This window comes from Seriola dumerili, unplaced genomic scaffold (genome assembly GCF_002260705.1).
Source record: "Seriola dumerili isolate Sdu_G_001 unplaced genomic scaffold, Sdu_1.0 BDQW01001389.1, whole genome shotgun sequence".
NCBI classification, from domain to species: domain Eukaryota; kingdom Metazoa; phylum Chordata; class Actinopteri; order Carangiformes; family Carangidae; genus Seriola; species Seriola dumerili.
In genome coordinates this window covers 877,118-900,919 of record NW_019175644.1, presented here as the reverse complement: position 1 = coordinate 900,919, position 23,802 = coordinate 877,118, and the positions used below count along the sequence as shown (strand labels likewise).

The 23,802-nt window shown below is 41.4% G+C and overlaps 1 protein-coding gene across 4 annotated transcripts; it reads right to left on the bottom strand.

Annotated features, from left to right (window-relative positions):
- Positions 1-158: 158 nt before the first annotated feature.
- prrc2b (proline rich coiled-coil 2B) lies at positions 159-21,172 on the bottom strand. Of its 4 annotated transcripts, none has more exons than XM_022768044.1 (31): positions 21,042-21,172; positions 17,078-17,255; positions 16,784-16,961; positions 16,283-16,385; positions 16,090-16,153; positions 15,760-15,903; positions 15,081-15,394; positions 14,776-14,900; positions 14,521-14,684; positions 13,855-13,942; positions 13,593-13,761; positions 12,367-12,709; positions 12,007-12,245; positions 11,197-11,398; positions 10,891-11,098; positions 8,671-10,713; positions 7,418-7,581; positions 7,184-7,299; positions 6,946-7,087; positions 6,466-6,542; positions 5,984-6,271; positions 5,682-5,783; positions 5,337-5,529; positions 5,151-5,248; positions 4,940-5,067; positions 4,572-4,812; positions 4,310-4,477; positions 4,074-4,153; positions 3,878-3,959; positions 3,320-3,529; positions 159-2,559 (listed from the first exon to the last, which is right to left on the bottom strand). In XM_022768044.1, the coding sequence occupies exons 2-31, from the start codon at positions 17,190-17,192 to the stop codon at positions 2,392-2,394; spliced, it is 6,756 nt and encodes a 2,251-aa protein (XP_022623765.1). In that variant the 5' UTR covers positions 17,193-17,255; positions 21,042-21,172; the 3' UTR covers positions 159-2,391. The 4 variants fall into 4 exon arrangements, with proteins under 4 accessions (XP_022623765.1, XP_022623766.1, XP_022623767.1 ...); XM_022768045.1 differs by having other exon boundaries at positions 10,891-11,095; XM_022768046.1 differs by having other exon boundaries at positions 16,784-16,958.
- Positions 21,173-23,802: the final 2,630 nt, after the last annotated feature.

Here is a 23,802-nt window from a genome sequence, read left to right as displayed (position 1 = left end):
GTAAAACTTTACCTGACTCTGCTGAGGCTTGATTATTTTAATTATAAAATACTCTGTGGAAGCACCTCCCATCAAGGACACTGCATGTCCTATAAGCCTCAGCCAACAGTCCCAAGACTGAAATCATTTCCCCACAATATCTTTCACAAGAATTTGATGCATGATTTTAATATGACAAAGTGAGAATACAGAATCAACAGTACATTTAAGAAATCACAACTGCTTTATTTCTTTTCTTTCAATAAGCTCTTTTTTTAACAAGGGAGAGTAATGACCAAATATCTGAAAGGATAAAGATCAGATAGGATAAATAGAATGCTGGATCAGCTGTAGAAAGCGCTGGTCCTCTGACAAAATGAAATATGCATCTTAAAAGTACAAAAAAAAAAGTCAGGGCAACATTTTGGTGCAGGTACAATGATGAGAAGCATCAAGATCTTTTGCAGTAAGGGATAAGAGGCAAAAACACTCCAAGCCCAATAAACCTATCAACAAGTGAAAGCAGTCCATTCTGAGAACACAGTGACCTTTTCAACGTTAACTCCTTTATAGTGCCACAATATCTAAAATGAAATGTGGGTTTAAGCCTCCCCTCGCTGACAAGGCTCGACTGTACAGTTAAGTATGCATATACATATATACCAGTGAAACATTGTCATAAAGATAAATCGCAACATTTTGTAGTGTCATGGAGCGTTATAGTAAGCAGTAACATTTAACCAGTTATGACATTGGCATTGTGAGTCTCAAAATGAATGTCCATTACAAAAAAACAAAATAAATGATGAATCCAACAGCTTCACATTTTCAAACAGAACACTTTTAAAAGTCCTTCGTAGTCCACTGGAACTGCAGTGCGCACAAAAAAAGCTTAAGCAAAGATCGTATTTTATTTCAGCAAGCAACGCTAAACGCCCCTCATTTGTGATCATTAGCTTCTAACAGAAAAAATAAGTTTTTTGGACCCTGATTGTGATTATAGTTAGGCTGCATTTATTGCTAGTGCCACCTCAGAGACCAGATGCTGAATAATCAAATGGTGATGAGTCTGTTTCTTCACAATTCCCCACAGTACTGTCAAGTGGGATATGAACGGAATTAGAGAGCAAAGTCTTTCAGGAGCATTAAAAGAAACAAACAAAAAAAAAAAGCAAACTGCCCCAGGTTGAGGGATGTAAAAATTATCACTTATATCACATCTTCATAAACAGACAGTTTGATTCATTACAACCCAAACAAAGCGATAAGAAAGCAAACATTTCAATCAGCTATTTCGGGGGGGTCCTTTACAGCAATTGAGAATGCAGCACCTCCCCACCCCACACACAAAACTTCACAATGAGGCCAAAATTGTTGCCAGCTTGGTTTATCAAAATCCATACAGTCGATGGCAGCATAATGAATGCTGAGTTCAGGTACAGTCTTTGTGAAATGTTGCTAGCTTCTAGGCAGGAGTCCTGCAAGTTTACACACATTCAGCACATCACATGCACACGCTGTATCAATGCCAGTGAAGTTCCCATGGAAGCAACATGATTTTGGTACAATGTCCACCTTTTTGTTTCAATTTACAGACAGAAGAGAGCAAGCAACAGAATGTAAAAGCAAAGAACAGAGTTTTAAGAAAAGAAATAAATTCTACCAGTCTAAGTTTTGCCACAGTTCATGGGCTGGGTGTGGAACCCCAGAAGATGCAATTCTAGGCTGATGCACTTGACTTTTGCCATGTTGACATGCAATGATGTCCACAAATTGGAGTTAGGATATTTCCTGCATTAATAAAAGAAGTCCTTTACCAATAGGATTAATGGGTGATGACTTGAAACTTTATTTACCAGCAAAAATGCCAATGAAAAATGACAAACAAGTACCCCACTGCATTTCAAATTTGTTTAAAAAATTTTTTAACAGACTTTGCTTCTCATAGTGAGATTTATCAAGTGTCTGCCTGGTCTTAAGGGTTATAGTCCATAAACAGGGAGTAAATAGTTTGGCAAAATGGTATGAAAAATGAACCATCTGTCTGAGTTGGCCATTTTCCTTTTCCCCGCTTCGAGGAGAAACACAAAAGAAAACAGAAATATCTTTTATCTTTACCAATCTCCCCTTAAAAGTGACTAATAATAAATTAAAGAGGACCTTGAAGAGATCTGCTTAAAAGACTGTTTGTGTCTATGTATATATTTATAATATATTTATATATCTCTATACGTGGTGTGAAATAATAGTGTCCAGTTCTGACAGTTCAAGAGGGGTAATTCATCGTGATGTCTGCATGTCAGCCCCTTGCCTCGGTGCCTTGGGATAAGATGGGTCTCAGAAGGCTCAGACATTGGTCAAGGGGCGTTGTGTTGGCAGGCTGGGTGGTGATGAGGATTTTCAGGTCCATTGTTATGCCTTGCCCTCCTCTACTTTGACCGCCTGGGGTTTAATGGCTCCAGTGCGTGCTGGTTTGGCTTGCCCTGTAGAGGGTAGGGGCTCCTGGAGTTTGCTGGTCATGCCCCCAGATGGTGTCTTGCCCTCACCCACTGCCTTGCGCACTTCTCGTATGGTTTTATTCTGCACAAAAAGAAGGCAGGGTTACTGAGATCTACAGCAGGGCCTGGCGAGCTTTACATTTATGCAGAAAACACTTGTTTGGATAGTCCAAGGCTGATGCTCAGCTATCTGGTTAAAACAGTAGACGTTTTTGACAATTTCCTTCTTTTGCAGCTTCTCACAATTATACAGGTTACTTCATCCAAAAAAGTCAATTTATGCTCTGGAAAAACACCTGGTTGGCAATTACCTATTGTTCACTGCATTGGATCACTTTTATTAACAGCAGTGTTATGAGGCAACAGAGATTCCTAGCTTTCCGTAACGCCATACTCAGCCAAACCATGCTGCTGATTACTAGTTAACTAGTTTACTAACACACAAGTCATTTAAATTAAATTATTAGCATTAGATTATCCAAAATTAAAACCCTTCATTCATCTGTAATTATATCTATAAATGCTAAAGTATTTACTGTAACAAGAAAGAAATGTTCAAATGAAAATTACATATTTGAGAAACATTTTCAGAGAACAATAAAGATTACTCTATAGACAAACTATTAATAATAATGCTATAAACAGTATAGAATTATACTATCTCAGATAAGTCTTTCAATACTAAAAATGTATTGTATCAACACATTTATGATATGGTTACTAGAACTGTACACTTTAAAAGTCAAAGGCACACGCTAAAAAAAACATACAACAAGTAATTCAAATAGAGAAAAAGAAAATTGATTAAATTAAATTACCTATATTTACAGTGGGTGGCTCACCTTCATGCCATCCTCTGGCCCTTTGACAGGGGGCTCGGGGGCCGAGGGAGGGGTGGAGTGGGAAGGGTCACGGCCAGGATTAGGGTAAGGGGGGGAGCGGATGATGACAGGCTTGTTGACCTGCATGACTGGTCTCTGGATGGGGTTGGGGAAAGGGCCTGTGGTGGGGGGCCGCATGTGCATCACCATGCTGCCCTGAGCAGGTGGGACCTGTTGCTCATGGGAGAGGAGGAGGGAAGGGAAGTAGATGAGGGAGTGGGAAATAAATGAAAACACGAATAATTAGCATGCTAGTATTGAATTTCTTAAGGCATTTTCAGATTTGGTCCAAATACTTGAGTTCACTCACAGGTTTGTTGTTAGGGGTTTTTGCAGTTTTAGTTTTTAGAAGTGAACCCAGGACCATCATTTTGAGATGGACGTGAGAGCAGCTTTTAATATACCGAACTCTCTAGCCTTAGGTGGTGGAATATCTCTGTCATTGGCCCAAGTTTAAAAATGCCCTGATTACCCTTTAAAGTAAATAAATCTCAAAATAATCGAGTGAAAAATAAATACCTGTTGAGTAAAATGTGTTGGCAGGGGGCCTACAGGGCCCCCAGGACCAGAGGGCTTGCCACTGGGGCTGGCAGAACCAGGCCTGATGAAAAGGAGGAAAGAAAAAAAAGTTAATAAAGCTGCAAGTGGTGTGTTAGTTATATATACAGTTCTACCCAATTACCTCCTAGTGATTGAACAAGTATTTTCCACTCACCTGTAGGATCCTCCAGATATGCCTGGGGAGTGATTGGGCTTATCAGAGAACTGGAAGCCTTTCATTTCCATCTGCGAGCCCTGATAATAGGAAAGCAAGGAAGACACATTGTCAATACATATGAACAATTGTGGACCACTGTGTTATAGATTTAAAAAAATATGCAGTACCGTACAGATTTGTCTGCACTATTCTAACAGTTTTTTGCTGAGTAACATTAGAACCATAAGTCACACCTCTCGACTGCCAGTCATGACAGCAGGCTGGGAGCCAGGCGGCAGCATTCGACGCGGGGCTCCCACTGACAGGTTCTGTCCCTGCTGCAGCTGGATGGACTGTGGGAGGATGAGATGCTGCTGAGCTGAGCCATAGCGCAGCTGAGAGCCAGGTAGGGGCATGGTCACCTGGTGAAAAGAAAGATTTTTGTTTATCTCTGAAAAAATCCCAAAATACACCAACAGGAACATAGTATCTTGAGCTGTTGTGAAACCCACTAACCTGGATGAGTTGAGAGTCCATTAATTGGGAGGACCCCATACCAGGCCCCTGGTTCATCTGGCTGTCATAGACTAGTTGCTGGCTGCCATTCATTGGCTGGTAGTGTGAGCCTGACTGTGGCTTGACCATGTCTGAGGGCTGCATGCCAGGGAAAGCCGAGTAGGGCCCCTTGAGAGGGGCTCCACCTGACAGCACCATGGGGCTGGGCTGTGACAGGTTGGGGTGCATGTAAACCTGGGACCTGAAAAGAGGAAGACCAAGCGGAGCAGCAGAATGAACAAAAGAAAACATTAAACTCCACACAAGCTGAACAGATAATGACTAAAGTGAACCATTTTCACGAGACGAGTGTGAATTCCATGTAGTACCTGAAGGGGGGAATAGAGTTGAACATCTCTTGAGACTGAGAGACAGGTAGACCGCCTCGAAGCCCCAACTGAGCCTGAGCCTGAAGAGACGTGTGCAAAGAGATGGGAATCTGCTGAGCTGCGGCCGCCTGAATGGATGAACAAATGTAACATAAGGACAATTCTGCTGATACACAAACAAGCTTGTCTGTTTATGTGTTTATATCTCTACCTGTTGGTATGTCTGCTGCTGGGTCATGGTGGGAGGCACGAGGCGTGGCTGGCTTGGAAAGACATGGCCATCCAGATACAATGGGGGAATATGATTACCTAGAGAATGGTGAGGAAACAACAGCTTTTAAGTTTAGTTCTCCTCAAAGATTAAACCCTCATCAAACGGGGAAAAAGAAATGTTTACCTTGCATGGACATGGAGGGTGCTACGGATGCCACAGGCATCGGAGGCATGGACACTCCTCCAAAAGAACTGTAGCTGACACCACTGGATGAGCCAACGCTGCAGGGAGGCTGAGCACCTGAAGCACCTCCGCCAGGAGAGCCCTGCTCAGGGAGAGACTGGGAGTTCTCCCACGCCTTGCGTGCTGATTCCATCTGGAGAAAACAAACATTTAAAGTTGATAAGCATGTTTTGATACCACAGTCAGTTTTGCCTTGATGTTCGCACTATATTTTTCCACATACAGGAAAAGATTGCCTAAACAGACACTAATTAGCACGTTTACACAGGATTGTAATTCAAATACCTTGAGAGTGAGGTCAGCACTGGGGAAGGAGATGGGATTGAGGTTAATGCCAGGCTGCAGGTGGTTGGAGCGCAGCATGGGGATACTCTGATTGAGAGCAGTCTGTTAAAATAAAAGTTCAGGATCTATAAGTTGTAAGTCAATATCTCTAGTTTTTAAGCACAAAAAGACACTCTTCCATTACTAAAATGTCCTTGAAGCATCTTATTATTGATTTTGGTTGTAATTATCCTTCATGCATTCCGATCACCTATAACTGTTTAATTTACAAGACACCACAAGTACAGATAAAAATCACTCACATTGGTGGTAAGTGCGTCCTGAAGCTTGTTGACAGGATTTGACACTGGCACTGGGGTAGAGCCTGGTGGTAGGCTGAAATCAGAGTCTTTGGCACTGACACCAAACTCAATAGGAGGCACGGGCAGCACAGTGTCCACATGGAGGTCCACACCATTGACTGGTGTGATGGGGCCACCTTCCAGACGATCAACACCCTCTGAGCCCTTGCGATGCTTCAGGGAGCGTTCATTTCCGATGGGCCCTGGCTTGTGCTGTTCTTTGCTTTGCTCTGGTCCAGCATCAGAGTCCTGGCCAAGAAGAAGGAAAGGTGTTAATTTGTTCATGTTTCTTGAGTAATCTTTTTCCATTGCAACCAATTTGTTATTTGTAAATGTCAAAAAAAAGAAAAAAAAGAAAATACTTTTAACTGAAGACATACAATGCAGACACAGAGCATTTGCAGTATATGTGGTCGTTTCAATGAGCAACTACATTGTACTACCTCAGAGTTGGGCTCGCTCCCAGTGTAAGACACCTGTTTAGTCCATGAGTCTCCCCCTGAAGACTGGACCGAAAGAGCTGCAAAAGATAAATGTATGCCATTAGTGACGAATGCAATCTCTTTTCTCAAAATTCCCATTCACAAAAAAATAAAACTTACTCACAAGAAATGCACATTTTAAATAATTCCTTCCTAACTTCCTACTTCCTAACTCTTCTTTCTGTGTGTTTTAATGTCATTTTAACGTGAAACTTAGAGTAAATGATAAGCCTACATAATTGCTTTGTCCCCAAAAATAACAAAATAAAGGTTAAGAAACTTGTTTCTCTGTTTAATATTGAAGCAATCCTGTAGCAATAATATTACAAAGGTAAATTCTGATAATTTAGTAGAAATATTCTGCAGTAATTAAGCAAATATGCTTAACAAACAAAAGGAGTGAGAACTACTACTTGAAAGAAAATTGGATCCGTCTACTACCTGAGCTGTTGGTCTCCCAGATTTCAGTTCCCAGGTTGTTGGAAGAAAGCGCCTCCTCAGGTTGCTCAATGCTCATGCTTCCCTGCTTTTTGGCAAAGCGTGGTGGTATCTTGGATGTGATTGTCCTGTTCTTCACTGGCACCTAACAAGTCAATGAGAAAAGGCTTAACAAACTACATACATTTTGTTCATTCTCAGCAGGAGGACTGAGCATATGTTGAACATATGTTTAACTTACAGTAGCTCCCTGATCCTTCCTCCTCCTCTCATCTTCCTGTGGGCGTCTTTGCTTTTTGGACAAGGCATCCTGGTATCCATCTGGATTTGAAACAGGTCCCCCTGCATCCCCCTCGACTACAAAACAGGATTTTTTTAGAAATTCAGAAATGTAGGAGCACCAATTGTCCAGGGATTTTTTTATTTCTATCAAGATGGAGAACACAAAAACATTAATGAAAAAAACTGCACTCACTTGGGTAACTGCTGAGTTCATACTGGGACAGAGGTTCAGCTAAGTCTGTCTTGACAGGTCCTGGCTTCAGCTCCTTGTCTAATTTCTTCCCTGAGGGCTCACTGGGCTCCCTCTCCTCCGGCTGCTCTATGCTGTAGACTGGGCCGGACTCATCTGGGCTCCTGCTGAAAATAGAAAAGGGGGAGACAAAGGGATTTTAATTGGGTATTCTGAGCACTGCTAAAACATCAACATAAAAAAGTGACAAAATTAAACAAAACCTCTGAGAATCTGTGGTCCAATTCATTTTGGGCAGTTGTCAATTTGGCAAAAAATATATTTTTCAGTTAGCCAATTAAGTCCAGCAAAGGACAAATAGCAGGTGGAATAAGAAGAAAAACAAACAGGATTACTTAAAATTCAGGCTCAGGGGCGATGCAGTGGAAAATCTACAGTGTTGTTCAATTTGCCAATCCTTCTGTTAGGCACAGGCGCCTTTCCCACATTCATCTCACCAATGAAACTGAGCTACGTACTCATCTGAGACTGACTGCATGGTGAGAAGTGCTCAGTACCTCAGACTTTCACTGCAGGGGAAACAGTAGTACACCTACTACCTCCTTAAAGAATGGAGCAAAATGGAAGAGCATTGACAGAACAAACTATCTATAGGTGAGTGGCTCAGCTGTAGTCAACTAATACACAACTGTTGGTAGAGCAAGTGGAAATAGCACGTGGCACTTCCAAACTGAACCCAGGAGGCCACCGAAATTTTGCATGAACCTTTGCCACTTGCAACAAAATGATCTCAAAAGCTACCTGTTGGAACAAGTAAAAAACAGACGTTCACAGTGTAATCCAGAATTCAACAATATCACAAGGGCCAGTAAAATAATCAGTGCTGGTAAAATGAACGGTAGATATGTTACTGAATAATTACACTGTTTCTCTTTGCACTTACTTTCATACATTTGTAATAAAGAATTGTCTTCAAATTAAGGTGAGCCAAAAAACAAACACTGGTGTTCATTTCTGTCATAGAGAGAGGGCAAGCCAGAGAACACTTAAGTCAAAACAATATAGGAAGAAGACACACTATGTTGTTGGTTTCTAAGCAACTATAACAACCAGGCCTGAAACACGGCACTAGAGCATTAATGAATTCCCAAGCTCATCTTAAGGATGCTTCATTCTCAGGAGCAATGCATATGGGTATAGGATAGTATAACCTACAATAAACCTCAACTTAAAGTTTGTTCTATTATTCACCTCACCTCTTACAAGTCCCTCCATTCTGCCAACTGTCGCTCCTGTTAGAGGAGGATGTGGGGGGATTATCAGGTGTACGTGTCATCTTGCTTGCTTCCAGCAGCGATGGCTCCCCTTTCCTGTTCTGCCGTTCTACCAATGGTCTCTGACTGGAGAAGCTTCTCTTGGAAAGTTCCCTTTTCTCGCCAGAGCCTGGTTCACTGTGGCCTGAGTCAGAGGGAATGTCACCATGTCCCTGTGTAGCCGCGCCTCCGCTTCCACCTCGCTTCTCTCTCCAGTCACCAAAGTCACTGTTGTCTGATCCTGTCTCCCATTCCTCCACCTGACCATGCTGGCTAGAACGTCCACCAGAATAGTGGCCACTAGGCCAGCTGTCTTCCCCACTGCCTTTGGAGCGTCCAGGCCAGGGGTTCGCAAAGTCCCCATTTACGTACTCGTCACTTGTCCACTGGTTTGAACCAGGTTCGCGCTCTTGTCGTAGACGACGGAAGCGTGGAGGCTTGTCTTGACGGGGTGGACGCCGTCTCCTTAGCATCTGCCTGTCAGGGTTTTCGTTGTCAAAGTAGTACTCTCCTTCTCGGTCCTCTGTGCCATTTTCCATCAAAGAGCCAGTGAATTTAGGGTTGTACTTGAGAGTCTCACGTTCGACAGGAAGTCTACGGGAATAAATAGTTTCAGCTCCAGGACCATAACCATTTTCTTGTATGGAACCACCATTGCTGCCAAACTGTGGCCCACGGCCCCTCCATGTGGAAATATCCCTGGAGCCTCCAAAGCTTCGACTGTAACCTCCAGTGGTATTCAGTCTGGGAGGCAATGTGCGACCCCCAAAACCCCTGCTGGCCTTGGTCTTTTCTTTGAAATCTGTGGCTGTCTGGTCATCTGTATACACTTTGTTGGATCTCCAAGAATCTCTGTCTGCTTTACGGACCTCTCCAGACTCTGTGTAACCATCTCCATTTTCAGATCCCTTCTGGCGGCGCCTCTTGGGCAGTTCCTCATACTCAGAGGCTTCACTCAAGGTCTCGCTGACATTTCGTCTCCGGGGCTTGCCCCTCTGGAACTCCTCCACCTTGACAAGGTCCCTAGTTGGTGCTCGGCCTCTGCCTGTCCGCTGAGCGCCAATGCCACTGCTGTTATTATTGTTATAAGCTCCTCTGATATTGTCTCCACCTCTGCCACCACGGGTTCCACCTCTAGAGCTGAATTCCCTGAAGCCTCGACTGCGGCCTCTTCCTGTTCCCCTGACTGCACCAAAGGCCTGTTCTTCATCAATAAAGATCCAGTTATTGCGCCGTGGTGCCTGGGGCTCCCGGTTTTCTTGGCTATCTCTAAGTGACTGGCCCTTGCCACTGTCCCAGGTGCTCTCCTTGGGAGAGTCATCACTGTGGGTGCTCAAAGGCCTCTCTGTTTTGGTGGGAGCTGGTGACTGACGCTGCCTCTCTTCTGGTTGTTTCTCAACAACAGGTGAGGCTGCACGCCTGTTACTGGCAGGCTGGATATCTTTCTTCAAATCATAAACATTAGTGAGAACTTCTTTCTCCAGGCGGTAGGGGACAGGCTTCTCCTCAGGCTCAGGTTTAGGCTTCTCATTCTCCTTGTCTTCCACTTTGAGTGCCTTGAGAACTGGTTTCTTGATGGGCCCAGTTCTGCGAATCAAGGTACGCCCACTGGTCTCAGATGGCTGGCTGACACTACTACTAGAGCTGGAACTGGGTTCAGACCACTGGTTTTGAGTATTGTTAAGTCCTCCATCTTGTTTCTGGCCTCCATCTCTTTTCCAATTTTCCTTGGAGCCATCTATGGTCTCATCATGAGATTCAGGGCCATCTTTCAGATGTTTGTCTCTGCAGTCTTGTTTTGAGTATTCATTATCAGCATGATTCTGGGGGTGGTTCTGAGCAGTAGTCAGCAAACCTTGGTCATGATGTGCTCTGTCTGGACCTCGGCTCTGGTAAGCATGATGGGGGAGATCATCTTGAGGGTGGGTCAAGCACTCATTGGCCCTCTCTTCATAGGAGTCCTGTTGGGAGCAGGCCATATCACTTCTGTGGAAAAGGGGAGATACAAAAAAGATTAAGAATGGCAAACACAGACACAAGCCCACAAGCCTATGCCACTAAGCAAGTTTTCCTGCTTTGTGAAAGTTGACAGATTTTAATCAAAATATGAAAGACTGCCTGAAAAATTCCAAGGCTCAAATATTTTTGAACACACAAACTGACCTGTCATCTGCCTGGCCACTATCTGAGCTTTCATGCTGTCTCTGGTAAGGTGGAGTGAAACTGCGCAAGGGGTAGCCATCTGGGTTCCACATAGGGTATGGCTCAGTGGAAGGGGCTCTTCTCTCCTGGTGCAGGTTGGGATGGCATCCCTCATCAGAACCAGGACTGTTCAAGTGGTCTTGATGCATCAAGGGTTTCATCATTCCTGCTGAAAACAATCAGTATTAAAATTGGGAGTTTTTCCATGCAAACCATCTTATTTCAGATGTGAAGGTAAATGCTCTTTTTAAAAAAATAAGTGTTCACCTGAAGAGTGGACAGCACTAGGGTAGTAGTCCACAGGAGATCGTCCTTGGGTCATGCGGGGATCCATGAAGGGCGGCATCATCATCCAGCGAGGGTCAAACCCAAGGACATGTGGGGGATAGTAGCCTCGCTGTCCATGACTTGAGCCAGACGAGGCAGGGTGACCAGACTGCTGCCAATGCTGCATCTTGTATACTTGTTCCTGTAGAATACATACCTAAACTTAATACCACATCAATTAACATACACTATAGACCCTGGCATGCTCATTGCCACAGTAGCTGTTCTCAGTAAAGGAAAAAAATGACTAGTCTAGCAAAAGGCCCTTTTCACAGAAGACACTGCAGGAAAAGCACAGGTGTTTTTAATAACATTAAAGATAGAACCATTGCTAATGTTACACCTTTGTTAATTACAACTGTGCTTTTCCTACTGGGCCATGTCCTCTGTGAAACAAGCCACTCTAAGCTTAACAACACCTATTAAGATGAAATGAAAAGCAAAGTTATTCAATCTACCCTTTGTGCATAGCATTTTCCTGTTCATACATGAGAACCAAAGGATATTAGCTCAAAAAAACCCGAATAAGAATTAACAATGGATAATCCAATCAAAGTCAAATAGGTTAACACCCTACACAAGGCTCACTGCCTTTCATGTCTGCATGTTGATGACTTTAACCTTAAAAAACAATCCCTGCTTCTGTGAACTCTTGAAAGCCCTCTTCTCACAAAGCAGCCACTAATACATTGACGCATTAGTCTGGGATTAGGACTTTATTGGTTAGAAGGGGCATCAGCTGGCGCTCACCTGCTGCTGCTGCTGCTGCTGCTGCTGCTGCTGCTGCTGCTGCTGCTGCTGCTGCTGGTGGTGCTGTGGCTGCTTTTGAAAACGAGGTGGGATGGGTTTGGAGGCATGACGTGCATTGTAGTCTCCTGAGGGGGAGGAGGGCTCTTGTCCATCATCTTCGCTGCCGCGGTAGGTAGAGAAGCCATGTTCCTCACGGTAACTATGGCCAGGAGAGTTGTCTGCAGGACATTCACTTCCATCTAGAACCATTTGATTGCAAAAATGACCAGAATTTTAATTTTAATTCTTCAATAGTGCTCATAACTTAAATAAAATATGAAGGCCTAAATATGCAAATGTTTTTGCAGTTCTCTTTTTTACCTTTTGTGCTGTATTGCCAGTTCTCAGGGTGGACTTTACTTTGTTCCCTGTTTGGGGATAGTGGGACTTCTTTGCCATCTCCCTCTTTCTGGCCCTCCTCTGTCCTTGACATCTGCCTTTCAGTCTTCCCAAACTTCTCGTCCAGCTTTTTGAGCTTTTCAGCACAGGCAGCCAGGCGTTCCTCACGGGCACGCCTCTCTTCCTCCTCCCGGCGCCTGCGGGCTCTCTCAACAGCCTCTGACAACTCGGGTGACACATACTTTGCCCTAGCAGGAGCCTGAGTCTGCGACTGACGGTGATCTTCCTGGTCAGCCAGTGGCTCACCTTGGTTTTTCTGCTGGGCCTGGAGATGGAACAGAGGCAGTTCATATATGTAATGGATTCTGTTTTTGAAAACACAGGACTAAACCCTCAAAAATGCAAGGTTTTATTTTTTGTTTTAGAGGGTGTGTCTCCTTGACCAATTTGGCCAAAATTATCCTATATATACTAAATAAAGTATATTTAAAGATTATCAATAATGTGTCCTTAAAGAAAAGGCTTTAACAATTTTTTTCTAATTTACCGTTTTTATCAGAGAAAACTAAACCCATGTCCATTTCTTCAAAACGAATCCTGAAAGTTCAATTCATGTTAACCTTTCAGTAAAGTGTATATAAGATGTTGCATTCCTCTAAATTATAGAAACATGGGATAATGGGAATGAATAACAAGAAACTAAGGTCCAACATCAGATTTATACTTGGAAAATAACCATTACATAATATGCACCTTAGATTGCTAGGCCTTAAGAATACCATAAATTACTCAATCTGCCAAGTCCACCCACCCTAACTGAGAACTTAAAAACCTTGAAGACTTGTTCAGGCAAAGAGTCTGACAGATTTTCCCACATGAAAATGGCCGAAAACCTGATGCATAATCTGTTCTTCCATTGTGTCTATCACATCCTTTTCACTTGCCAAGCAAAAAGGCTTTGCAAGTAAAACATAGTCAGACACATATCACTATGGTTACTGCAAGGTCATCTCTCTCAAATCTCAATGACCATCTCTTGAACGCGCACTGATATTCTTATGCTCTGTAGTGTTATTTTATTCTCCAGTCAAAGAGGGATAAAAGGACAAGATGTGTTTTAAATGTAACATCATAATGAGTTAATTTTAGAAAAGTAATCTCAAAAGAGGATGAATGAAGATGGAAAACACAACATTGTGTGTGGTTACCTGGGTGTCCGTTGAGAGATATCTGCCGTTGGTCTTCCTGGGAGGCTCTTGATGATGATGTTGGTAGGAATAATTCTCTTCAGGGCCCTCCTGGGGGTAAGAAGCCTCACCTGAACTTAGGGAGGACTGGCAGTCACGCAGGTTCTCTCTCTCCCTCTCCCATTCAGTCCTGAAACCAAGAACCCTTTAAGTAAGGACAATACTTAAACACTTTAACAAGGGTGTTTAGATGAGTAATGAGCTATGAGGAAAGAGATCTCACCACATCTTGTTTTTATCATTGGGTAAGTGTTCTTCTTCATCATCACTGAACTTGAGTTTCTCGCTATAATCAACTTCCTCATGGAGTCCTGGAAAAACAACAAACCATCAGCAAGTGTGGTGCGGCATTGGATGTAGACCATTGGGAACAGGCCCTGGTATCCCATCTGTATGTCCTTACTTCTTACTAACAACACAGACTTGAATTTTATTGTACAATTAGGATTTATACAGAGTGGTATGATACAAGCAGTACATATATGAGCAGGCAAAGTCAGTTCCCTTCACTGATCTTGAGAGTGCAAAGAGCAATGCATGTGATGCACTTGTGAAGGTTTTTAAAGAAAATTACAGGTTAAAGAAAGAAGAACATAGACTACAAAACTAGTAGAGGCAACATCAATCTCGGCTGAGAAAGCAGAAATCTATGTCTGAATAAATCCATACACTCAAAAAAGAAAACACAGAAACATTTATCTGGCTGGATGAAATCCTTAAAATGCAAGTCACCTTGCCATGCCAACCAGAGCAAGTGATAATATTTTCATCTTGTAGCTTACTTAGCTGACGAAGAAACTTAATGCAGCTGAAACCAAAGTCACCATTTTATTTGGCCTAACTAAAAGAGAGGGCAGGAGGCAATTACATAAGTCTAAGAAATACTGACCAGCCCATCCATCCTCACAGTCATTGTCAAGCTCATCCAGATCCTTTAGGTCTTCTGGATTAATGATGGCTGGGCGTAGTGGTCTGTCACCAGGCCTGCGGATAGGCTGAGAGGAGAGTCGAGGTGGAGCGCGCACAAAGCGGTTCTCTCTTCTCACATCACCACTGCAATTAGAGATGGTAAAAAGACACATTAGCAATTGCCAGATGCCACAACATCTTAGTCAAACTGTTCTCACATTGTGAATGTACTTACTTGACAAGTTCGGGTTTGGCATAGCTCTGTCTAAAAGTGGGTTTGCTGTCAAATCGGGCCGGGGCTGCTACGGTGGTAGGGACATGTTCTGTACCTGGGGCTTCACGTGTCTCTTTAGAGCACATCTGAAAACAGCAGGATGACACAAGTGTTCATGGCAGAAATACAAATTGCCAACAAAGGGACTTGAGCTGTTTCTGAGTTCATCCAAAACTTGACTATGTACAACTAAAACAAGTACCTGGTCTTTGAAGCTTTTTTTGAACAAGCGCCTGAGAAAGTCATATGAGCCATGTTGTACTTACAAATGCGGGCAACATGTCATGGTAGACAGCAGTTGAAGTGTGGTGAAGCTGGTACTGCAAGGCAGTAGGGACGGTTGTTCTGCGGACAGGCTGGGCGGGTCGTAGGGAAGGCTCCTTGGGGTCAACACTTGGTGACTGAACCGTCACTACAGTTGAAGAGGTGGTGCCGGTGGCAGAGGAGGGGTGAGATGAGGCTGGAGGGGTGCCAGTCTCACCCAGGGCAGTGAGCTTACCCTCAGGATCTGCAGGCAGGCCGAGGGTCAGGGACGAGGGCTGAAGGTTCCTGCCACCACCTTCCCTCCAGCTCGTCACATCTTGAAGTGGGGAGGGAGATTTACTAACTAATACAACACTGTTTTTATCCTCATCTCCATGATGAGACAGTGAAAAGTATGTCAGCATGTCTGTCATGGAGTTCTACTTGCTTTAAAAATACACAAGTACATGATATCAAAAGACATGTAGCACTGGGTTATAGAAACTGAGTTTGTTTCTGTAACCCCTTTGTCTCTCTACCACTGGACTTTGTTTCTTTTTAGTTTATCAACAATGTGTTTCAACAGTATCATTAGTGTCCAGACAGGATCACAAATCTCATTGCCAATTTAATAATTTGCTTTCCAGCAGACATTAGCTTATCTTGGAGACCGCCAGCCAATTCTTGAGAGTTGAGACTTACTCTGGGGGCGGAGGCTTGGTCCTGGCCCATACGACGGATCGAAGCCGCTTCTTTCCTTGCCAGCCCTGTCCTGTTCTCCAGCTGCCTTCAGCGTGGGAAATTCCTCGTGAGAGAAGGGCTGAAGTCGGTTTGAGGCCCTTGAACCTGATGTTGGCATTAAAAGAAGCAACACAAAGAAAGATGTTTGTCTCACTTACACAAACAGAAGACTGTTGTACTAACTGGGAAAGAAATATGGGGTCACAATCTAGAGAGCATATTCTTTACCATTAGCATGTCATTTAATTTTTAATGCAACTCTCAACTTAAGATAAATTTGAGATGACTCACCATCTTGCTCTACTGCCTTTCCATTTAGCTGGGCCCATTGCTTTGGTCCACCTGTGTTTGTGCTCTGAAAATGAAGAAAACCAAGGTCAAATTCCAATAGTTGCATTAATAGTTTTATCAAAATCTTTATGGTGGTAAAAATCACCAAAAGAATGCCCTAAAGTTGAACATAACTATAGCTACACATACACACCTCCTGGTTGGCTACCGGTGAGGGCTTCTGAAGATTGGAGACAGATTTCTGTAAAGCCAGCTGCGGCTGCAACTCCGGCAGCTGTGGTATTGATGCAATAGAACTACAAACATGAAAGAAGAAAAAGAAAAACAGGTAGTCTTGGAAAATTGCAGATACTGACTAATTTGTAGATATACTGGACCTCTGAGCAGGAGTAAATGCAACAACTATCTCTACGTATAAGCTATCGGCTGTAACAGCAGACTATTACAAAGCTCAAAACTTTTCCTGATGCTACTGAGAGAGGGTCTCTCGAGATGTGCTTCTACACTGCACCCAGTGTAGTTAACTTGTGTACAAAATCTTTGTGTTTGAAAACCAAAAACTAGTCAGAATACTACTTTAGCGTATAAATTAATTAAAAAAACAACTTGTATCAAAGTTGATTTATCTGAACTTTGACATAATGATTACACGAGAGGGTAGTTTGCTGTATTTAATACGTTCTCTTTCCCTTACCTCTTTTGATCGGTTTGTTCCTGCTTGTTCGCCCATCCTGTACCGTCTTTGGGCACAATAATCACGTTGGGATCGTTTCCTTTGTTTTCAGACTTCAAGCTCGGCAGGTGAGCAGGTGGGGGCATGCGCCGGGCTGTGGCCACTTTGCCAAGACTCTGCAAGCCATGTCGCGGAACTACTGGGAGAGAAAACACAAGTAGATAAATCAAGGGAACTGAGACTAAAAAAACTATTGAAACAGGGTAACTGATATAAGGTAAGCAAAAGGAGAAAACAAAAACAAATCCACCGTACCTGTGTTTTTCTGAGTTTCTATTGATTTCCCCTTGTACTTGTCAAATAGGCTGAGTGAGGAATACTTGCTTTTCCCATCCTTGGACTTGGTTATTTGCCCCAAACGATCGGACATTGCGATGTAATGTCATCGAGTATGGAAATTTTTCTTTGCGCCTCTTCCCAGTGCCTTCTGATTCTACCAAGAGAAGAGAAAATTTCCACCTTAAGTCTAGATATCACAAAGTCACAATTTCAAAGTTTTAAGCATAAATAAAATAAATTAAAATGTAAGACCAAATGATTGACAATAGGGTGAGTCAAGAAACTATACCAGTTATTTTATGTGGGCTTAACCATGTAGCCAACAAACACTGCTGATCAAATATTAACCCAAAAGCTATCCATAAATGAACCTTAAATTCACACTATGCTCAGATATACAATTTATTTAAATACGGACCCTAAATTCCACCAAGATTCAATAAAGACCTGAAAACAGCTTTTTGTGAATTTGTTTTTAAAAACTTCAAAAAATATCTGAGCTGCAATAGTGTTTTTCAGGTCACAAATGTCATTTTCCAAGCTTTCAGCATCACAAACAAAATTTCACTTGTCTCCATAGCACTGAGATGGCAGCATTAAATCATAAAACTTTTTTGTGATTGTGGTTACCTGTCTGTTTAGCTACAGCTGATAAAAATCTACCCATGAAACTAAAGCACAGCAGCTAAAATTAAGAGTCAAGTAAATGTTCACTATCTTGTCGTGCAGTGTAGGCAGTTTGACACTTAAGAGTTCAACTTCCAAGCAATGCGCATAACATAGTTAGCAGTGCCAGTTAAGCACGTGCAGCTGTGCAGAAGATTAGAGAGTGCTTTCTGAATGTCTTTTCAGTCCAAACAATTGAATCAGTATTTTACCCAAGTTTAAGTTTTTTTGTTTTTTCTTCCACAAGCAAAGCATGGTCTGGAAAAAACAGTGCAAAGCAAAGAAAGGCAAAGCAAAACTTCATGAAACCAGCTGCAAGTTTTAAATCAGACATGCTCTGTTTGTATAGTCAGCATATGATGAGGCTATCCGAACAGATTAAAACTGGGGTAAGTATGATTGGATAGTTTGTTCTGATTGATTCTCCATTTTGTTTTTAAATTAGAAAAAAACTGACCAGTTTCCTTACACAGGTGTAGTATGCACCTGCATGTTAGTGGTCGGATGGGCGCCTCGTAGTTTTTGCAATGTGTCCATGTGCAACTTTTAACAAAAGATGTGAGCCAATGTGAGGTGACGCATTCATCCTTTGTCGGCACTAGTACTTCCGTATGTCATGGCCTTGGCCACACAGAGACCATAAGCGTTTTCAGCCTAACCTCAGCAACATTACAGTTGTACAGAAAACCATTTGTGGTATGTTGGCTCTAAGCACAGTGACCCACAGCATGGCTTGAAGCAGGTATTCTAACCACATGAAAAAATACCTTTTGTGTTCAGGTATACAACATGTTGAGAAAAATCAATAATTATTTTGAAGCAGTTACTGTCATTTGTCTGTTTTGTTTTTTTACACATCCTGACCTGAGGGCAAGAGACACATCCAACTTGTCCTCAGACAAGTAAGAGGCACAATTCTTTGTGTAGCATTAGTGGTATTTTGTTTTTTACAAAGTGCACTTAACTACTGCAACCAGCTGTGATTAAAATCAGTGCTGTAGACATGCTGTCCTCCATATGTTCATATGAAAAGTTCTTAAGTAAGACTGAGCAAGATATAATTGCTTAATGTTCACTATGGCAGATTATTTATTTTGACCTAATTTCAAGATTCTACAAGTGGATTTTCCCTCCACTGCTTATACCTTAAATGAGTAATCACCTGACATTTTTAATACTTTATTCACACTAAAATTAAGTATGATGGACAAAGTTCTTGTTGGCAGGAAGTAAGCGTCATGATGTTGCCATGCCAAGAATCCCTTCTCTTTCCTGGTTAAAACTCATTTCCATCTATTCTTCCCTTACTACTGAGATACTTTGTAGAAATTATGTGATGTTTGTAGAAATTAATTTGACTTGTGGCTCATATGTATTATTAGGAACCGTGTCCTTCAAGCACCAGGTTGAGCTTATGTAAGCTTAGTGCTTAATGAACAGGTCACATTTGACAAAACCATAAAGGGACATACTTGAATCACATGAACAACATTACAGAAATACACAAAACATGTGAATAAACAAAATTATGCAATTCACTGATGTTTATCTGCTGTCCACTTCAAAGTTATTCAAACCCAGGTATCTTTTTTTTGGATAAAGTATTTAAACTTATGAAAAGTTTCCTCTTTTTGTTTTTTTACCATTATATAAACTTAAATCTGACAAAATAGTCAAGTGACATTTTTTAGCTAGAGCAATAACACAAGCTATTTTAACGTGTTATACATAAGCAATCAAATTATTTTTATCTTTAGTAAAATATGTTTGACAAAGATAATCAAATCAGTTGGAGTGTTTTTTCTGGTTTACTATTGTGATGATTATATGACCAAACATGGTCTTAAAGGTGAACATATTAATGATGGCTACTTGCGCTCAGATTTCAAAAGTGATTGCTTAATCAAACTATCAAAACAATATATGCGAAAAGATGTAGAGGGTGACACAACGCATTAAAAAGTTGGCAAAATTATTCTCTTTCATGGTTGATATAACGTTAGCGAAGAGATAACCGTCCACAGCTGCTGTTTTGAATATTTTATACACAAACCTATGCAAATAAATATCGTCGTTTGAGTCGAAAACCAGGCAATGAATAACGTATTGGAGGCCGCTCGGTTAAAGCTCCGCATAGGCGTTTTACCGGGATTTCTTAAGAAAAATATGTCTACCACGGTGGTTTAGGTAATCATTAAATCCAATCCTGCCATATGCTCCTATGTTAACTTAAGAAAGAAAACTAGAATTTCTACAAAGACCACCAAAATACAAAATTAGTTGACGCTAGCTTAGCCATGGAAGCTAACGCAATGACAGCTAACGTTATCAATTTCTTGACTTTGTTTACATTTTTAACGTTATTTCCATCAGACAACAAATAGAAAATAACATAAGTGCTAAAAGTGAATATATTACATGTATAAGATACATTTTCCGCAAAATAATGTTTGACCTCTCTAACGTTAACATCAGTTATAAGTGCCGTTACCTCAGTGAAAGCTAGTGCTAAATCCAGCACATGAAACTGACACCAGCCAGTTCGCGGCTCGAAAACAAAATACAACCTATTTCACTGAGTAGCTAAGATAAAACACATAAACGGTCGCGGTCTTTCTATCTGATTCTAAAGAGTATAATCCAACATTGTTTTAAATTGTAACATAACAACACAAACGTTAAGAAGGACCCTTGGTGTAATTGGTGACCACCACTTGTTAAAATATGCTAGCTGGTGGCTATAGTAAAATGGCTATGTAAACATCAAGTGCTAGTGGCCAAGGTCCTGAAGAGCTGTACATCATGATCATTTCCATATTTTAGTCTGTGGAAATACAAGGAAAATTGCTATTTCTCGTTTGTTTGTGCTATTGGGCAGATATAACAAAACACAGCCACTTGCTCTAACTTAGCATGAGCTAGCAATCGACAATCGCAGCTTGTACGAAACTAGCGAAACGCCAATTCCGTTAAACTTCCAGTCTAGTGATCCAAAAACAACCCTGACAGGCCGCTGGTTTCCAGTGCATTTACATTTGTGTTTGACATGAGAAAACACACTGTATTTTAGTGCAAATTTCAACCAAACACTGAAACCTAAGCTAACATTTTCAACCTAGCTTGGCTTTCAGAACGGTCTGAACACAGCGATGGGAATGTAGGACAAGGCGATTAAAAATGGCTGCTGCCCAGAACAAAGCAACAATAAAACTGGGCAGCGGAGTAGACAAGCAAAACTGGAGATGTAGCACAACCATCCATGTCCATAACTCACCGATTCAACGACTTAGGGTATTTTCTTATTAGCGACAGTGATATATTTCCACAAAATCTTGTCTACTCAAAGGATGGATGGCGATTGTAAAAGCCCAATCTTCATAGGTTGAACCGATAGCTGTGTTGTTGCTTGGGTCCTACCCGGCCTGAGAATGAACACGGCAGAGTGTAGGCTGGATCGGCTCGGCTGAATACGTGTGACGTCACCGAACGACGTTAGGAAGGAAACAGCGCCTCTGCTGCTTAATTTCAATACATAGATAGATAGTGGATAGGATAGATAGATAGATAGATAGATAGATAGATAGATAGATAGATAGATAGATAGATAGATAGATAGAACTATGAATATTCACTGTACAATTTTCAGAATGTGTGCAGTGTTTGCAGCATCTTCCTCTCTGCAAATGTGACTGCAATAAAACTCTAAAAATTTACTTTGACAGTACATGCATATTTGCATTAATTAAGGCAATGCCATTAGATTGAATAGGTAGCATCTCATCAATGCTGATTAGGTAGAGCTGGGAGTATAGCCAACTTTTGTGTGATTATTTAGTGTTATCTCTTGTTTAAAGAAAAATTCAGAGATCGTTTGTCTGTTGCAGCCACAAAGTAACTGATCAATATAAAATATGTTCTCTCTATTTAGTCTCTTTAGTCTCAAATTGTTTCACTGTTTTTATTTGTGCTGTCTTATCAGTTTGTCATCTGTAAATCACTTGAAACTGCACTAGCCTGAATGAAGGGTGGCACTCACAGATAAAGTCTGAATAGATTCTCTGTTCTTCTAATATATCTGGATGGGGATGCTTTGGTAAATGGACTGCATTATAGCACTTTTATCCAAGGCACCCATTCATCAATTCAGACACACACACACACACACACACACACACACACACACACACACACACACACACACACACCAATGCTGGGAAGCTACCATGCAAGGCATTGGCCTAACCACTGTGATTGGGAGCAATTGAGGTTCGGGCCTTGCTCAGGATCATATATGATCAACCTGTTTCCACCAGCTGAGCCACAGCCTTCGTTGAGGCTTGACCACAGCTGCCAGACAGACCATTAAACTGTTTTCACTGGGTATCTATGAAACTCAGACACATTATGGTAATTTAACTTTTCATGACATCATAGATCACCCCCTGTGACCCTGTAATGTCTATTACTAGCATCAGTTGTGAGGAAAACAGGCATTAAATTGTCTTTGTGTGCGCATATGTGGGTGTGCGTACAACTTGCTAAGAGTTCAACATGACCAAATTCAGGCGTACACAAGTAATCAGCCTCCACCAGCTCACTATATACATGTAGTTCCTGCTCTGACATGATTGTGTGACATTGACAGTATGCAAGTAGAGATAAAACAGACACTCTAACATAGAGGAAAGGAAGAAGACAGACACACTAAAGTAACTGGAGTAGACTGGAACACATGTTAGTATCTCCTTTCTCAGAACATTGCATGCATTGCTTCTGCTTTGCATGCAACGGAAATACCCACCCTGTGGATGATCCCATCTTCCAAGCACCTGCCTGCACAGTATGTAATGGGAAATTCAGAAAATGACAACAGAGTAATACTTTAGCTTTAAAATGTCAAAATGTATATGAATGTGAGTAAGATGATCTGCTACTTTCAGTACTTGAAGCAATACTTTTGAACATCTTCATGAAAATAAATAAGTTTTGTTCTCCACCCCCGGTTGAATAACACAGTAGTGATGTGATCTATTCTTAGGTGATGGATTCACGCCAGTACATTGTGATGTAGGCTACTGATAAGCACCAGGTGTCAGTGGGATTACTTCTGATTAACAGGAAATAATCTATTTAGCAACATTTGGTGCATTTAAAAGAACATAGCCTTAAAAGAAGTCTGAATGGCTGGTACTTCTGTGACTGCATGATCCTGAGTGCATCAGTGATAAGTAAGTATTAGTTTAGTCTTCAGTAACTCCTCAACAGTATTTGGTTTAAATTGATTTTTTTTAATACAAGAATGAATTATTTCAGGTCTCATGTAAAGAGAATTTATTTCTAATGTCTGGTGCATTCACTTTGATTTCATAATTAAATCTCTGTTGCCACAGCTTCACCTCATTGGCTCTTCGTTCCATCTTCTTCCAAAAGAAATTTTGTTTTCTACAGATTTCAGTTGCTGGCACAAAAGACTCATAATTCCCGTAAGAATGATGAAAAAGTAATTAATTACCACAAGCAAATGTGTCTGTTGTATATAAATGGCTTTCCTTCATTTCACTCTGCTTCAGTTTTATGTGACATTGTCTTATACAATATGTTCAGTTTAACTGTGATCTCTAAGGAATGTACAGCAAACAGAGAGATGAGCTTTGAAATGTGTTTCCTCTCTGACAATAAAGAACACAGACAAAATGTCAGTAAGTTCACATACCCATCAGTATCCTGGTTTTGATCTTATTCCAGGTATGACTGATTCCATCCTAAACTACATGACGCTACGAAGAATTGGTCTAATAATCAATTAAAAATGTTTTGCTGATCTCTCACTCCAGTGTGGGAATATAGTTATACTATAGAAAATAAGGAAGTGCCTCTGAATTAACTACAAATGACCTAAAATCGAACAATAAATATACAATAAATTGATATTACATTAAAACAACAATGGAACCCTAGTCTATATTTTACCTGATAATAAAATGAACAAAGTCTGAAAACACCAACCTCTGCTGAAAGAGCTCTTCTAGGAAAAC

Excerpts from the sequence above, each read along its gene's own strand:
- prrc2b (XM_022768044.1), bottom strand. The coding sequence starts at position 17,192 with ATGTCCGATCGTTTGGGGCAAATAACCAAGTCCAAGGATGGGAAAAGC. Across the intron at positions 15,395-15,759 it reads ACCAAGCCTCCGCCCCCAGA|ATGTGACGAGCTGGAGGGAA; the intron begins GTAAGTCTCAAC and ends CCCCACTTCAAG. Across the intron at positions 13,762-13,854 it reads AATGATAAAAACAAGATGTG|GACTGAATGGGAGAGGGAGA; the intron begins GTGAGATCTCTT and ends TCTTGGTTTCAG.